The sequence below is a fragment of the Homalodisca vitripennis genome, chromosome 1 (assembly GCF_021130785.1).
Source record: "Homalodisca vitripennis isolate AUS2020 chromosome 1, UT_GWSS_2.1, whole genome shotgun sequence".
In the NCBI taxonomy this organism is placed as follows: Eukaryota; Metazoa; Arthropoda; class Insecta; order Hemiptera; family Cicadellidae; genus Homalodisca; species Homalodisca vitripennis.
Window position 1 is genome coordinate 220,747,049 of NC_060207.1, and position 17,314 is coordinate 220,764,362.

At 33.9% G+C, this 17,314-nt stretch overlaps 1 protein-coding gene across 2 annotated transcripts in view; it reads left to right on the forward strand.

Annotated features, from left to right (window-relative positions):
* Nucleotides 1-10,960: 10,960 nt before the first annotated feature.
* The window catches only part of LOC124353061, a 30,049-nt gene continuing 23,695 nt past the window's right edge, over nucleotides 10,961-17,314 (forward strand). Inside the window, exon 1 of one of the 2 annotated variants that reach the window (XM_046802874.1) lies at nucleotides 10,961-11,059. Coding sequence is in view for 1 of the 2 variants with exons in the window: in XM_046802873.1 (XP_046658829.1) it covers nucleotides 15,617-15,656 (40 nt within the window). In the remaining variant the exon portion in view is untranslated. Of the gene's footprint in view, nucleotides 11,060-15,494; nucleotides 15,657-17,314 lie in introns of those variants that run through there. The other variant, XM_046802873.1, reaches the window with a different exon arrangement.

Sequence of the window (17,314 nt, forward strand, 5' to 3'; positions counted from 1 at the left end):
CAAAGTTGACATTTTTTTATAGTTGCAATGTATTTGGGTGAACGTTATTATATTTTTTATTAAAGGAGTATAACATATTTAGCTTAAAATTATAGAACCCACTCTCGAAAGTTTACAATTTGACAATTAACACGTTTTACAACCAAATGCTTCAATTATATAATAATAAATGTCAATTGCCTAATTGTTATAAATGTCAATTACCGGTTTACGTGATGTTTATGCTGCAATGAATTTTGGTTTGTACTCTTTGTAAAAATTATAGTTATGATTAATAAATAGAGACATTAAAAAGAACGAGATTGACGCCAATGTTGAGTTTGCCTTGTTGCCATGATCAAAAAAGTACGTCAAAAAGTTTACAATTATGGTCATTGTAGTTTACTACGTTCTAAGTATGTTTTGTTCCATACTTCATTTAGTTTTGTTTCCCGATCGAGAAAATATTCATACACGGATCAGATAGGCCTAGTCCTGCTTCTGTCAAAAAAGAACTAATATGGGTTTTATATCAGTCTTTAAATCTATAGTAACAGTTTTTTTAACATTTTAGAACATTTTGTTGAGCTGAAATTGGTATATTAATTCAAAAGAACAAAAGAACAGTCCAGCGAAATTTCATCTAGCATTGTTCTTGTCCACAGTTTCAAAGGGATTCAATTTGGAGTCAAATTCTGACCTTCTTATGTTGTAGGACATTTTATAAGGTCGATTAGTACTTTCCTAATCGCCAAAATCTAAAACTGAAAAATTATGCCCTTGGGCATTGCTTGACTACCTTTTCTAGATGCTTCACTCGTCTAGACTTGCCGTTCATCCTCAAACTCCGCCGACCACGTACATCTTCTTTATTGTTCATCTAGTTGTCATCAACTTGACTCCATTAACTACACTTCAGCAAACTTACCATTCTCCACCAGCACTGAAGTGTAAACTAAAATAAACTGATGCTTCTGCTCTCCAGTAGTCGTTGGGACAATTGTTGCAGAAGTTGCTCTGAGGGGAACCACCTCTTCTTTTACTGTTCAGTTTACTCATTATAAATGTAACCAAATTTAAAATAATAAACAATGTTTACACATTACAGTTGATTACATTTGGTCATTCAATTAATATTACAAAACTTTAGAGTCCAAGATGGCATTTTTCGCTACTTTAAAGACCAGTAGGGCGTAGCCAGGAGAGATTTTTGAAATATGAATAAGCATAGTATCATCATAGGGACCATATGAATATCCATGTAAAATTTCAGCACAGTCAGTTGAGTAGTTTACTTGTGAAATAAAAACAAAGGAACTTTCGCATTTAATAATTTAATATTATTGGGACATTTTCGTCTTGCATAATTGTGTCTATCAATATAATGTGCGATTTTAAAAATTTGTTTTGGAGATGATGTGTTTTTACTATTTCACTACAATGCTGATATAAGTGACAATAGGCTAAAACGTCGTGCCATTATTGTAGAAGTAAGAAGAAATGAAAGGTTATAATCTGGGAACTGTGCTGATAAGATAAGAAGAGGGACCCAGACATTTCTTGGAAATGCATTTGTCTCCATCCAACTATTTCGTTCAGAATCAATGTTTTTAAGATTCATAGTACACAGTGGGCAGTGGACAACGGGAAATTTAGTGAAGAGAAGAGTCTTTACTTCTCCTTCACCTCTACATCAATTTCGGGGAAATGAACATTCGGACAAGCAATATTTCGTAAGATCGTATGACTCGCTGGGTTGTTGAACCCAACTGTAAGGGTGCACAGGTGTCATACCCCATCCGGAAATATTGTTTATCCGGATGTTCGTTTGTACAAACAATTGAGGGAGAGAAACGGGGACAAACGATATTTCCCGGGGCATCCAATAAAATTTTTATGTTTCAGAAGTGACCTAAACTCATGTTATCTTATTAGTGTGAATTCTAATGCTTATATAATGATGGGATTGTCAAAGCGTAGAGTAGACTACGCAGCTAAGGCTTCCCGGTATTCGCATTATTTTGTGACATTCATAATTTAACTAACAATTCATAACCAAAATATGAAGTATTTGTCCCTATTATTTCACTTAAGACCAGGAAGCAGCCATAAATGATCAGATTAAACTACGTAGATATTCGCATTATACAAGTATAATTCAATACCCATTTCTATACACTAACGCCCATCTCTATCTCGTGGCCTGGCCATGAACATAGCCAGAAAAAAGGTTTTGGGGGTCAACTGATATTTTCCAGTAGTGGATTGAAAGTAAGGCCCCAATTTATTCATTAAAAAGGTTCTTGGCCCGTTTCTTTGCTGAGAACGATCTTCAGCAGTACATTTCAGTATTACTGAATTATTTTAATAATAATAATTGTTTACTAAAACAGTAATTGAAAAAAATAAAAATTTGGGGGGTCTGGACCCCTTGTACCCCCTCGCTGGCTTCGTCCCTAGGCTTGGCTAAACTTTGCTGTGCAGCTCATGATACTCATGGTTTCGCAAAATAATGTACGAATATATTGACCAGTGAACAACCTGATGATAAATATTCTTGACCTTGAATAACACAATTTTGTGAGCCTCACCTCTTGGCTATGTTGGCTGATATGGGTCACTTTGGCTGTTATTGCTGTTATTGCCCCGGGATTTGAACCCGTGACCTCTCAATTAGAGAGCCGTGACTGTATCCCAGCGATCACATAAGACCAATAGATGGAGCAGTGGGGTTGCCCGTTGAAGTCGACTCTGGCGCGATGCTACAACAATAGCGGCGACCTTGGGATGATTCACCCTAGTGGCGAGCGCTCAGACTGTGTTCACTGCTGTCTGGCAGGTTTTAGAACATGAGAAGGAAAATGAAGATCTCAACTATTTCTATGATATTGTAGGAAACACTTCAAATCTAACGACGCATATTGTGGAGTACCTTTCTGGTTTTATAGTAAGAACGTTAAGAAATAAAATAGCCTGTAGCGGGTGCCTACAGCTGTTACAGGCTAATGAGGAAACGCAATACCGCAACAATTTGATAAGTTGTAAAAACCGAGGAGGACTTTTACAACCTTCTTAAGGTGTTGTGAAACTTTGTTTGTTATGTGAAACAGAAGTAAAGGTGCGTATTAATAAAGGCGACGTGACAACTGTGAAAAAACTAGAGGACAGAATGGTAAATTCAGTGTTACGAAAGTGTATCGGTGTAAATCTGTTCCCAGGAGGGCATTGTTTTGAACAAGATCCTGGGGTAAATCACCTTATATTAGTTGAAAAAGCTATTTGTAAACAATACTTCAAAGTGCAACTACATCACCACTGCAAAAATGTCAGTGCCTCATTACACAAAAGCAGAATACGCAGTCATTTATTAAAAACTGTAACATTTTTAGGACAGTAGAGAGGTACGTTTTATTGTAAGCTTTGGATATTTATGTTTCTAATTTTCATATTGTAATTTCCATTATATTAAATACATTATTTATAAACATAATAAGTCTATGTCTAGTGGTTTACTTTATTGTAGGCTCAAGTTTAGTTAATATTTAATTGCACTAAATGACAGTTTATATTTAAATGAAATGATAAGCGAATGCCTTATAAATGGGGTTTAAAAATATTAAAAATAATTAATTACATTTAAATGAATTTTAAATTAACGATATGTTGAGTTTTAATTTAAGAGCCGAGAGCGGCCTGGAGTGTAGGCGATCTGTTTTAGGTCGGGCGATGCGGTCAGGGTTTTCGCCTATATTCTACCGATAATATCAGGAAAACGACTGGTCTTAGAAAAAAAAGTTTCGAATTAAAAAAATAATTCAACTCTTTATCTCAAACTTTCCCGCTTACAAAACTTGCCTGTCCTAAAAACAAAAAAAATCCTCAAAGACCGACTTTTTCATGTTACGATTTCAAATGTGTATAAAACTTTTAAAGTTTTTTGCTCATTAAAATTATATAGAGATCAAAACTGGTAATTTGAGTTGCGCCATTGGAATCGGCGTTTTATGAGATATACGTGCACCAAATTTGAACATTTTGGCTTAATCCTAAGTGGGCTAGGTGGCGATTTATTTATGCGCGCGCACTGCAATTTTTAAGCTTCTCTGGACGGCGTTTGGCGTTTCTAGATGCTCTCAAGATGGCCGCCACTGGCTTCAACACCAGTAATGTTGTAGGAATAGGAGCGCTCCATCTATTGGTCTTATGTGATCGCTGCTGTATCCACTAGTTTACGAAGGAGGACAAGACAACGTTAATTCATTAGTTTTGTCACTAAAATAACAACTGTTAGTAATGTATACACATAATTTCGTAAACCGACGACACTTAGTTGTGTTAATTAGTTTCTTAAAGTGATGCAATGTACATTATTTGCTCGTATCAGTTGTTAGAAATTCCAACATGACATCCCTGACAATTTCTGTGATTGCATACAAATTAAGAAAAGGTTTACACTACACAAGAAATGTTAGGCGTTTAAAGAGCAATATTTAAGAATTTTGTAACTAGCCCAAAAACATTTTTGACGATGTGAAATTTTACAGTCTTTATGTGCTACATGAATTAAGTTTGGGTTTTTAATGATGTGTCATCGTTGTTGAACATACTAATTTTGTTGAATGAGCGAGAAAAATAAAACTGTAATCAATAAATTTGTTGTATTTATCTGATATATAAAAAGCAATGTTGAGATCGTGGTTTTAAACTAACGCAACAGCAGAGATAAACTAATTCTTCTTGGTAATGTTTAAGTTGGTATCACATTTGCTGAAACAAAATAAATGACCTAGATGATAAGGGTTATCGCAGTAAGATAATCATCACTTTTCAACCCCCCTTATCGCAACCCAGACGCGAATTGGGTCGTGGCTTCATCTCTCCACCACCACTTCTTCCTCTTGGGTTACTACATAAATAATTCAATTTAGATCATGATCTGCATAATAGATCTATACATCTGGGTCAAACTGGTTGATCTAACGGAATCTGGTATGTGCTGCCATCAGACTCTTAATATCTCATTAAATAAATCAAAAAAGATAATTCTGTTTATTTTTTCCAGGCGAAGTTAAGATTACATAGTCCTTTCTTACACTTACGATCAAGTCCAGCGTAGCTATGGAGGAAAGGGGTGATTCAATGCAAATATTGAGTTCTTCCATTTAGTGGAGCATCTGAAATCTGACGCTGTCACAGGTTGACTCTTGAAATCTGGAGTCCGGCGACGAAGAAGCTCAGAACGAATTTTTTGCATTGTTCGACATCAGAGGCATCCAGATTTCAAAATCAAGTGTAATCCAGATGAAGACGAATTCTCGTTGTCTCATCAGGTGCACAATTGTACTCAACATTTGCATTGAAAAACTGACTTGCCCTTACATACTTGCCTGCTCAATGGTATAGGCAAGGTCTCGAATTAGTCACAAATGAACAGAAAGAAGGCTTCAATACTTCGGACCAAGATCAATACCATGCAGAGCAAGATGCTGAGTGATCTTTACAGATCACGAGAGAGGCCAGCAAATTCACATCTACGCTCTGCAGGCGAGACCGTACGAACTCCCACTCTATTGAGCAGGAAATGACACTACGATGACACACCTACTCTCCTACGACCATCCGGCAGTGCGATGCCCAAAAGGATGCATCATGTTCAAGAATCTGGTGGCCGTGTCCTTGAACATGACATAGTTAGGTGAGAGAATTTGAGGCCCCACCTAACTCGTTTTTGAGTTTTAAGAAAATTGTTCAACCGATGAAGGGGACAAAAAGTGTGTAAATTCACGATTCTGATGAAAGCTATTTTTATTGAGTTTTAAGCATTTTAACAGAAAATGAGTTATTTTTTGAATAAATAAACGACGAGAAAATTATTATCCCTACAAATGACAGAGACCTCTTTGGACCGTCGGCACTTTTTTAGTAGTGGCCATATTGACAAATCCGACATCCACTACTGCCATACCTCCAGAAAGCCCAGAGCCGCACCCAAGAATTCCGGAACCGTTCTTCTGTCCATTAACAGTCATCCAAAGTGCCATGATAAACGTTCGTAAGGGTCGCGGCTATCAATTCTTTCAATAGTAACAGTTTTCCATAAATATACCAAATTTTTTATACAACACGATTCTGGAATTGGAAGTTTCCTGACTGTATTTATTTGCACGTGTTTTCAGTTGAAATACATTGTGCAATAACAGTTATATAGTTATTATTGTCATTGTTATATTGTTTCTATTTAAAACTGTGATTATAAAAATAGGTCTGACTTTTTTATACAAATTATTAATTTTATACTTGAATAAGGGCATTACTAAAATTATTATTATTAAGGAGGTGATTAATAAATAGATATGAGGGCGGTAGTCTCCATAATCATAAATACTTACACTTTTGTTTATTACACATTTCCCACTATTAATTGTACAATTTTAAACATGTTTATTAAAGAAAGGTTTATACAGCACAGATTCCCTCTCATTGTTACCAACCTGAAGGTGGGAAAGCAGCAACTTGGCTATTTTTCGTGTAGAACTTTTGCTGTGCAACATTGTAGGCTTACAATCCATTAAAATGCGTTTTGTACTTATTACACAACTCTGTTGTAATGTACAAGTTTATTAAAACAACTTGCAACCTTTTTACGCTCTAATTTGTAATCATAGTCATGGGAGGTGTCTCAATTAATCATGCATTTCAATGCTTTTTAGTTCTTCTTGAAAAGTGTACACATTTTCAGTATGTAAACGATGAAATACAAAAACTTTTGAGTTTTCTAAATGGCCAATAAATATAAAAAAACTACAAAATTAATAAAAATAAACTCTCTTAGTTATTGTTCTTGTTGTAAAGTGTATGTTTTTTTAATGTTCAAATAAAATATTGTAGAGTTGTATTCGTATCCATATACAAATATACATTATAGGCTATACTATTTGGACTGTGGAAATAATAATTAAGGGGAGATTCATAATTTGGAATAAGTAATATAAAATTTTCAAACTTGAAAAAATGTATAATTATATACAAATATTCAATTAAAAAATATATTTGTAAACAACGAAGACAAAAATGAATGTTTATTTCATGTTGTGTGTTTTGGCTTCAATCTATTTCTACGATAATTGGTGGCAAAACCTGCAGTGGAAAAGAATCTTTCCGACGGGACTGAAGTAGTAGGTAGACAAATATACTTTTCCAGGAGTTCATAAATCATGGGTAGGCCTATGACATCTTTGCAGGAGGCACAAAAAGGCAAAGGGTTCCCCCTCCCCCACCTTTTTGGCAGGGCAATTCTGAATAACCTCAGAAACAGTGGATTACGGGAAGGAAGTAAGACAAGTCTAGACTTGTCTGTTAGAAATACTCAACGCAGATAAAGTATTCGAATTAGAGATGGGCTAAATCAGTACGAACCTGTAACCGTTACTTCTGATACCGTTAATCTGCGATACTGAGAACAAATAATCAATACATGAAATCAGTATTTCCTATCTGGTATCGTTTTAAATACTAGATACTCTAAAATCAATATTTCCGTACTTGTAACGCTTTATACACTGGATACTTTTAATCAGTATTTCTGTACTTATAACGCTTTAAATACTTGAAATCAGTATCGAACCCACAGTTTTGTAAATGCTTTGTTGTAATTAACAGTATTCAAAAGTACAAAGCAATTATGTAAAAAATGTATAAACATAACTATTATTATTAAAAAGCTTATACTGTTTGAGATGTAATTTATGAATTGTACGATAAATTGAACCTCTGCTTCTTTGAATAGAGTCAAATGGGCTGTTACACTGGGTATTCTTTAAGGTTATGAACATAAAATTCTATTTTGTAAGCAATTTAAATTTCTTTAGTGCATTTCTGTTACATTAACACAGTTTTGTTTTACTCATCATTTGAATTTGAATTAAAAGCATAAAATATCTAACCATAGTTTAGACACATAATTAAACACTTTTAACTCAATGTATTATTTAAACTGTTTAGTTTTTCTTTTCTTAAAAAAATATTACTCAATAACTAATTCAAGAATATCACACTGACACCGGGGTTGATAAGTGTTTTATATTGTGAAGTTGCAATATTTTGCAGTTAGAGCGTTATGATCGCGGTATTTATTTTGTATTTAAGCCTCAAATCAGTATTTCAGTATTCGGTATCAGTGAGGATATGAGTACTTCAGGACTAGTAAAGTAATCAGTACGAAAAAATATCTGTATCTTGTAACCATATGGAGTACTAGATACAAAGTATCTGTCGTCAGTATTTTTGGTTCTCAGTAACCGTTACAGATACTGGAGAAAAGTAACCGTTACGAAGTGCTGATTACTGAAATACCGTCTCACCTCTGATTCGATTGCTTGTATACATAGGGTGTATATTTGATTCTTTTAAGTATTCAATTCTCCCATCACTATCTCCAAGACTGGGTTTCCATAAGTCGTTTCCAAGGTAGCGGTACAGCGGCGGTGTGTGTGGCGGCCTAGCGCGCAAGGTTCAAGGCAGTTTCCTCGAGGACGAAGTAGTGCAGTGCCTTCATGATTGCAGTCGAGCCTCTAAATCACGTGACTTGTGGCCTGCGGCGTGACACAAGATGGCCTCCCATCCTGAATCCGCTGTAGAAGGCGACTGCATTGCGATTGCATCATCCGCTCATTTACTTTTTCCTTGATTAAACATTTTCCTATCTCAGACTTATACTTTAATTGAAAGTATAAACAAATGTTTATACTTAATTTATAAGCAAATACTCCAATAATAAATTAGGAAATTTTATTTTTGTGAGGACTTTCGTGTTCAAGGAACAAATCATCAGACCCACATAACTGTTCCTTGAACAAGAAAAGCCTCACAAAAATAAAATTTCATAATTGTTGGAGTTTTTGTTTGTAAATTAAGGATTTGATTCCAATAAGAAGAAGGTAGAACGTAGTTGTTTATACTTAGCATTAAAATATCTCAAAATTATTCAGTTGTTATTGTAGTTCAGTACGTAGTGGGTTTTACGAATGTCTAGAAATTGCCCAATAAAACATCAACAGATGATTTGTAAGGGTACAATCTACAAGGGTAAAAATACATATTATATATGTATGGTCTTCTCTTTGTTTCACGATAAGGCACAAAAGAAATTTATATTTGTAATATATATTTTTAAGAATTTCCTGTATTTTTGTAGGCACATTTTTAAGAATTTTACTCCGGATAGCCGACATACTACACATAGAGCAATAAATTCGTATGTATTTGTCACTGAGCAAGATTAATTTTTGAAATTGTTATTAAAATAAATGTTCTTCATCTGTATTATTGTTTTGTATTCAAGGTCAGATATTGGATCAGATTCATTAAAAATCACAAATCATCATTGAGCATTCAGGAAAAGATAAAATTAAAGACCCAATGCTCTTAAATTAACTTCCGATTGAGTTTTGCTATTCGAAATTGTCGAGTTGAGCTTTACCTTTATGTATACGACCCCTTGAAATACACAAAAAATTAGACAAAAATGACCTTAAATATAACCCATAAGAACCATCTAATTTGAGAGTATAATAGGTGTTAATTGGCTTAGAGGACTTTTAAGTCCTAACGTCCCCTCTACAATAAACGTGTTTTTCATTTCCTAAATAGTTTTGATAATGCACGTCAATAATTTTTTAATTTGCTAATCAATATTAACAGTCAAGTTGTGGCATAATCCATAAAATATTGTAGATATAATATAAAAAGGGTTTGAAATGTTTAGATATTCAGTAATCACTTTTATGTACGAAAATTTTTAGCGAATAGAAGAGCAAAGTATATCGAGACACCGACTTCGGGCGAAGTAGAAGTCTCTATACTCACTCGCCCATTCACTTTCACTGCAGCAGTTTCCGGATCCACAATTTCCGCAGTTTGAGTCATCGCTTTAGCAATGCTTTCCCCTTCGCCCTCAACAGTCCTGGTACACTTCGTCTGTACCCGTGCAAGGATTCTTCTAGCTTCTAACTCAGCAGCAGACTTTTATTTTGATTCCCCAAACATTTTTGAATCATCCCCCTATCCTTCGGGGTAGAAGCATCTCCTTCCGGAGTAGTGACACAAATTTCACAAAGATGAACACAACAATGAACTAACTATTTAGATCACCAACGCTTCTCCAAAAACGTGTTTTTTGTTTGTTACCATTTTCAGCATTCCTTTCAATTTTTTTCGCAATCAAACACAACCCTAAACTCTTTTTTGACTGCACGATTCAGACGTTTCTTCCAAGATTAAATAATAAGACGTGTAAATGGTACCACTAATAGATTAAATGTTTAACGACGTTTTAAATCGCAACCATTCGATTTGGCAGTTTTACTAACCTTTTTATATAAGAAACACAATAAAATTGTGTCGATTATTTCATAATTTGCAAGTAATAATACTTATTGTTAGCGCTTTTAGTAGTCGTAGTTTTATTGTTTAATACGCCTGGAATTTGTATTAGAATACTCCGCGATTACTGCAACACTTCCCATTAAAATTAATTACAGGGGAAAATATTATACTCAACATACTACACAATCTATAAGTATAACCAATTACTTAAACACTGTTACTATGCGAACGATAATTTTATAAATCTCAGACTGTTGGCGTTACCAACCACCCTAAGGAACAGGCTTCGCTTACGCTCAGCCACTCAGGCCATCGTAATGTAACAGTCACACTCTTTATAATAAATGTATAATATACATTTTCACGATGTTTAAAGTTAAAAGATTTTATTTGGATTCGAGCGATATACCGCTTGAAAAACCATTAGGGCGATGCAAGAATTAGAAGGAAGTAAGGTGGGAGAATCGGTTCAAGGCCATTTCCCCTACCGAGAAGACGGGCTCTGGTTACCCCCTCCACAGCCCATGTGACGCGCGCTGCGCCGCCCCTCCGCCGCTGTTTCAGCGAGATGAAAATAACAATTCACTTCATTCTCCAGTGGTCAATAGAGAGAGAAGGTTCATCATTGTGTAGCTATCAACTTTCACCAACCCAGGACGATCTGACTATTTCCAGAGTGTACTTTGCACACGTCTTGGTAAGAGATAATCTCGTCTATAAAGTCGAAGTTCGTGTTCATTGCTAAGCAAAATAGGTTAAAAAAGATTTATTTCTCGTGAACCTAGAAGAAAATGCAACTATCCACCGCCCACCACGAATACGCACACTTTTCCTCTTATACTTTTCAGCCTATTTGGACAAAGTCCATAAGATTTACAATCCTTTACGTACGACACTTTTCGACACAGTCAACACACACACACACAAAAAAAACTTATAACCCAATTTCTCATTTTCGTCCTTAAGAGATTCTTGCCAAAATTCGAAATGTTGGTACATAGAATATTTTGAGGTCTGTATGTATTTACTGATCAGTCATTCCACTTTGAGCTTTGGTTCACTCTATGAAGAATGCAAAAACAACTACCTAAAGGTAAAAGATGCATTGGCACCCTCTAAAAGAGGTACTTACTGGAAAAAAAATGTTAATCCTTATTATCTATATTTTACTTTTTGGTTAGTTTAAATCACAAAATTTTAAATTATGGAATAAATTCCAATTTTAACAATGTATGCTTCTTTTTTACTTAATCTTCAAAGGACACACTGGGGACAATTTATTTTTCACATTTATCAGTCTAATTTATAATTTAAAATATAAGTTTTGGAAAGTAAAACCTGTATTTACATGGGATAAACTACAAGTTTTTGATTTCTGTGAAGTAGGTCACAACTGTGATACAATAAATACATGTATGTATTGATTGTACATTTATGTATGTGTGAGATACTGTATAGTTTTGTATCTAATCTTTTAAACCATTAGTAAATATGATTACTTTCAAATTTTACATTTCTTCTACAAAATTGTAGAATTACGCAAAAATATAGTTTTTATATTTATTTTTTATCAATATACAGACTCCACAAACGGTAAGAGCGTAGAAGTAAACAAACCTAATTAATATGCAATGTATTTGTAATTTATGCTGTTTTAAGCATTTTTTTAATGGGGCCCAGTAGTCCCTTGTTTGCCTATTGAAAGGTAAATATAGACGTCTGCTCTTTGAAATTATGTTTATCAAATTTCGTTACTATGTCATTTAGGAAACTTTTCGCCAAGTCCTGATGATGCGAAACCCAGAATCACAAACATAGATGGTAAAATGACATCGATGTATTAGTTGCACATTATTATTAAGGTGAATATTATTAAGTGCATGTTTCAGAGTTATGGAGTTGACACACAACATGGTCGTCGTGATTCGTTACTTAGCGTATCATAACGCTCTGGTATGACTAGGTTTATTTTAGCCTAGACTGTATTTATGTGTTGGGTTAGTTATTCACCTGAAGAAGAGATTAGATCGCAGATCTCGAAACGTAGTGTTACTGATTTTTTAGTAGGCCCTATCACTGAACGATGCTACGGATAGAAAAAAGAGCTTTTACGGTATACCATTTAGTTTCAATCTCTTTAAAAGAGAGATTTAATTCTTGTCCTATAGCAGTGTAAATGTCTTTCCTTTTGTTACTATCCTTATACCCTGTGGACTTAAGATCCCATAATGTTCTCAATTAGCCGCTGTATTATTTCTCGACTACAGCCTAAAGACATAGCAACTAAAAAATGAAGAGGATAAAAATATAAAAATTAATACCGAGATTTAAAAACGATGAAAATAATTACAAAACACATTGCCTAAGTCAGAAAAGCTTCATCTATTGCCTCAGATTTTGTTCACTCAAATTTATGAGTAAACGTTGCTGCACATACAAAATTGAGTGAGCAAATGTTTCCGATTCGTTAATTCAACAAGCAAGGACGTAGCCAGCGAGGGAGTCCAAAGGGTCCCGACCTCTCCCCCGAAATTTTCAATTATTTTCTTAGTAAACGATTATTATTATTATTTAAATAATTCAGTATTACTGCCATGTAATGTTGAAAGACCGTTCTCAACAAAGAAACGGGCCAAGAACTTTTAAAGGAACAAAATGGGCCCTTTCTCTCTTTCTCTACGGAAAAATATCAGTTGTCTGGACCCCCCATTTTTTCCCTGTCTACGTTCTTGTCAACAAGTAGTATTTCACGCAAGTTCTCATACACTTGTACTGGTGTAAACTTACCTTAACAACATGACTCTGTAATAAAAATTGGTTTCTTCAATGTGTTAAGCCACCAGAATTTTTAAAGACACAATTGTTTGAATACACTACGTATTATTTTAACAAGAACCCCCTTCGGATAAATTGAAATTAAAACAGTTCTAATGACATTTAATTTTAGTAACTCGTAAAATGGCCATTCAGGCCCCCAGACAGTTTTGGAGTTGTATTATAAAAATCAGGTACAGTAGCTATACTGAAGTAGTATAAATGAGGTGTGACAATAAATTTAAGAAACGTTTTTGTTCATTTTGACACGAAGAAAATCATTTCAAGGCGTTTGCGCCATTCATTGAGTTATCCTATGTATATATAATTATGGGGGCCTAACCGATTGTTTCGTCCGGGGCCCGCCAAAGTTGTTTACGGCCCTGATCGAGTGATATCTTTAAAATAAGGCGTTTTACTTTGATTTCAAGAGAAAGGCCTGCCAATCTCTTAAGCCATCTCTTCTTGGCGGAAATAACAAATTTGCTGCAACAAGCGCAACTTCCTCCATAGTTGAATAATCTTCTCCACAAAATTACTGAATCAACTTGGATTTTTTGGCCAACAATTGCTGTATACTTTTATAGGCTCAACATTGCAGTGATAAAATTTGTTCAAACAATACTGTGTAAGCTCGTTTTGTGGTTTAAGAATAATCAATGGGTCTAGATAAGGTCCCGCACCGATATCCCCTTAGCGAGAGATAATTGTTATCTTGATGGTTGATAATAACTCTACCAAGAGCCGCTAGTCTTGATGTTTTAAATTTGTCAAGATACTTTTCTTTCACACTAAGATTGATCTTAGCCAATAAATCTTGGATTGTGGCAAGACGAGCCTATCCTAGATGATTCATGCAGTACTTTTGAACTTCGAAAATTGTTATTTTCGCTCCTGCAGGCAACAGACGCTGAAAATTCTGCAATAAACTTGTTATTTTCACATTGTTACCGAGTTATAGAATATAGTGGTGTTACAGTTATACAATAAAACTCACCTTGCTGCACAATAAAATAAACTATTTTATTCAAATTGTGGAATTTAGTTTCTATAATAAAAAAAGTTTGGTGCTTGTTTCATTATTGTTAATTTATTTACTAATAATACGTTTTCATTATAACGATACCTGGCATTTTACCAGGGGAAACGACAATATACTGTAAGTTTTTATTATTGTTGAGCGTTGATGTACAGTCAGTAACTCTAGTCAAGGTCACCACCATACGTAAGCAGATAACGCCGTTAACTCTCATAGCTGCCAATAGTATACCACTTCCGCTACAGCTGTGTCGCTTGCTGCAATTTATTTCTGTGTTCCCATTTTCGTTGGATCCGGTAATTTAATAAGCTAACATTTACGAGTGCTTAACATGTTCCAAGCTTGAATTTAAGTATCTGGAGTTATGTTTTTCTTTTTTAGATGTGCTGTGTTTTAATTTGGTAATCGATTACTGAAGTTAATCGACCTAATGAACAATCAAACCAAAATGCATGAATCTCATCCAAGTTTAGTTCCGAGAAAATTCGTTTACGATAGCTAGTGTAGTGTACACAATATAATTACATTTTCTACCCGGAACATTTTATCTCTTAGAGAGAAAAAACATCTTCAATGACTAATGATCTTCTGGTTGTTATTACATCTTACAAATTTCCATAAACTGCAATTTAAATAATGCTAACATAATTGGATCCACTCAAAAATGTAAACAACGTTGTGGTTGGTGCTTTCTGAAAACTGGAAAATTGCTAAAGAACCGAGTGTTTTGATAAGATTTTTTGTAGCTTGTATTAAATAATCTGATTGTATAATAAATAAATATTAAATTAATACAGTCAATTAAACACGTGATTTGTAAAGGATTGTCAAACTATTACACTCTAAGAACAGTACAATGGTATTCATTTTGAAAAAGAATTTTTCTTCAATTATCTGTCTTTATAAAATACTGAATTGTATTGTGTGAAACTTTATTATTATGAACTATAGATCCTTATGGTTAGAAGATAAAACAGATAATTTGTAATGCAATTTGATCTATTTATCGGCAGCCGGTAAAAATCCTGGCCAACAGTACCTATTTAGGCACGAAAACAGGACTCTCGCGGGATCTGGTGGTAAACGGCCGAAGCTGGAAACTAAATGTATACAGTGAATGGTAAGCATTTAATATCTGAGATTGGAGGCTGGGAGAGCCGCTCGCTCTCTCTTCAGGCTCGCCGGCAGACTATGTACGTACGTCACACCACAACACGCCTCCCCTTCCACAGGCAGACTGACCAATAACAAAGGCCGAAGTTTTCATGTTTCGACAGGCTCAGTGTGCCCACGCACGGCGCCGCATGTGAGTCATCAGTACTGAACAGGTTCTACAGGTCTCAGTCTTGCGTCAGATTTCGCGGAGTGAAGTTGTGTGTGTTGAAGATTGGTTTCTTGTGAATGGTAAACTTGTGTTTGCGGATTTTCAAACAATATTCAGGTAATCCTAAGTTTTCTCTTTTCTTAGAATTTCATTATCGCTTCATGTATATTTATCATGGACGTAAACAGTTCAGTATCAATATAACCTATTTTGTAACTCGCGCTCGCTAATCGAATATTGTTATATTGTTGTACTGGTAGTAGTATAATGTAGTGTCTAGGTACTGTATATGTTTATTATCTGTGAACGGTACTGATATAAATTCCAGTCTTATTCTTATTTTTTGTATTTGACAAATATTGAAATGGTTCAAACTATATTTCATTCATATTTATTAAAATTAAGTTAATCTGTAATAAAATAAGGTACTACACTCTGGATGTTTGCACACCTTTCCAACAAAACTTTTTAAATACCACAGTAAAATGTTTGTGGGATTTTTATAGATATTAATTTTACTTACATTAAAATCTTGGTTTTATAATATTATTGCATTTAAATAAGTGTGTAGACTTTTTTCTAAATTAAACTACAGCTCTTTTTAATTAAAACAAAATTTTAGGTGGAATAGTACAAACAATATTTATTCATGGTAAGCCTGAAAAAAGCCGGTCATTCATGCTTTACACAGACTTAATATTTTTTACTTTATAATATTAGTTTTATTGGCTGTTCACAAAAAAATAATAAAAATGTTCAGGTTTTAACATATCTAGTACCAAAACTGTTCAGCTCAAATTTACATTTTTTTATTGTAATACTGAAGCATTTTTAACTTTTTTATACATCATTATATTTGCTTGGCATTGGTCGTGTTCTTCAGCTAATAGAATTGTATTTCAGAAAATAAAAATGTAAATATAGTAAATGTAATGAATGGCAATACAAATGTGTGTGTTACACCCCACTTGTTATGTTTTTTTTTTTATACTTGGATAATATTTTATTGGAATCTAACTACATAAACTTTACTTGGTATTGTTTGTGTGTAATATAATGCATATTTTATTAAGGGGATCCGCCACCATTTCAGTAATTTTTTTTATTTACTAAAAAATAATGGTTTTTTCTTTCATTACTCATCCATTAGCATGTAAATAAAAATAATACTACAAAAAAATTATTTTTTTTTTCATTATTTATATTTTTTTGTTATTTAAAAAAAAGTTAAATGCGAAAAATGGAAATAACTTTTATTTTTTAAGATATTTAAATAAACTTAATATTTTTTTATTCCCTATGAGATGCTCTATTTTTAATGGTATAAAGACTATCATAGGACTAAAATTCTTAATTTTATAGTTTTATTTGTAAAAACATAAAATTTTACCTCAAATTTGTGTAAACAATATTTAATAAAATAAATACTTACTCACCTAGAAGGTTGTCTATACCATTAAAATTAGTTCATGGTATAAGGGTGCTGAGGTAAAAATTTCAATAGTCTATGTCAAAAACTCTTGAAGTTATTTTAAAAAATTGTGTTAAAAAACTAAACTTTCGGAAATCGTCAACGAAAGTCTGTAAATACATAAATCTCTACTAAAACTCTCCTGCTCCATATGTAACACCTTCTTCAGCTATCTTCTTATCTTCTGAAGCTATCTGTCTGCTTTTCAACAACTTCCTATATTTTTGATACTTTTCTGTAGCCCTCACATTCTTAGTGCGTAGCCGTTTAGAGTCTCTTTGCACTGAATATTTTGAAGTATTTG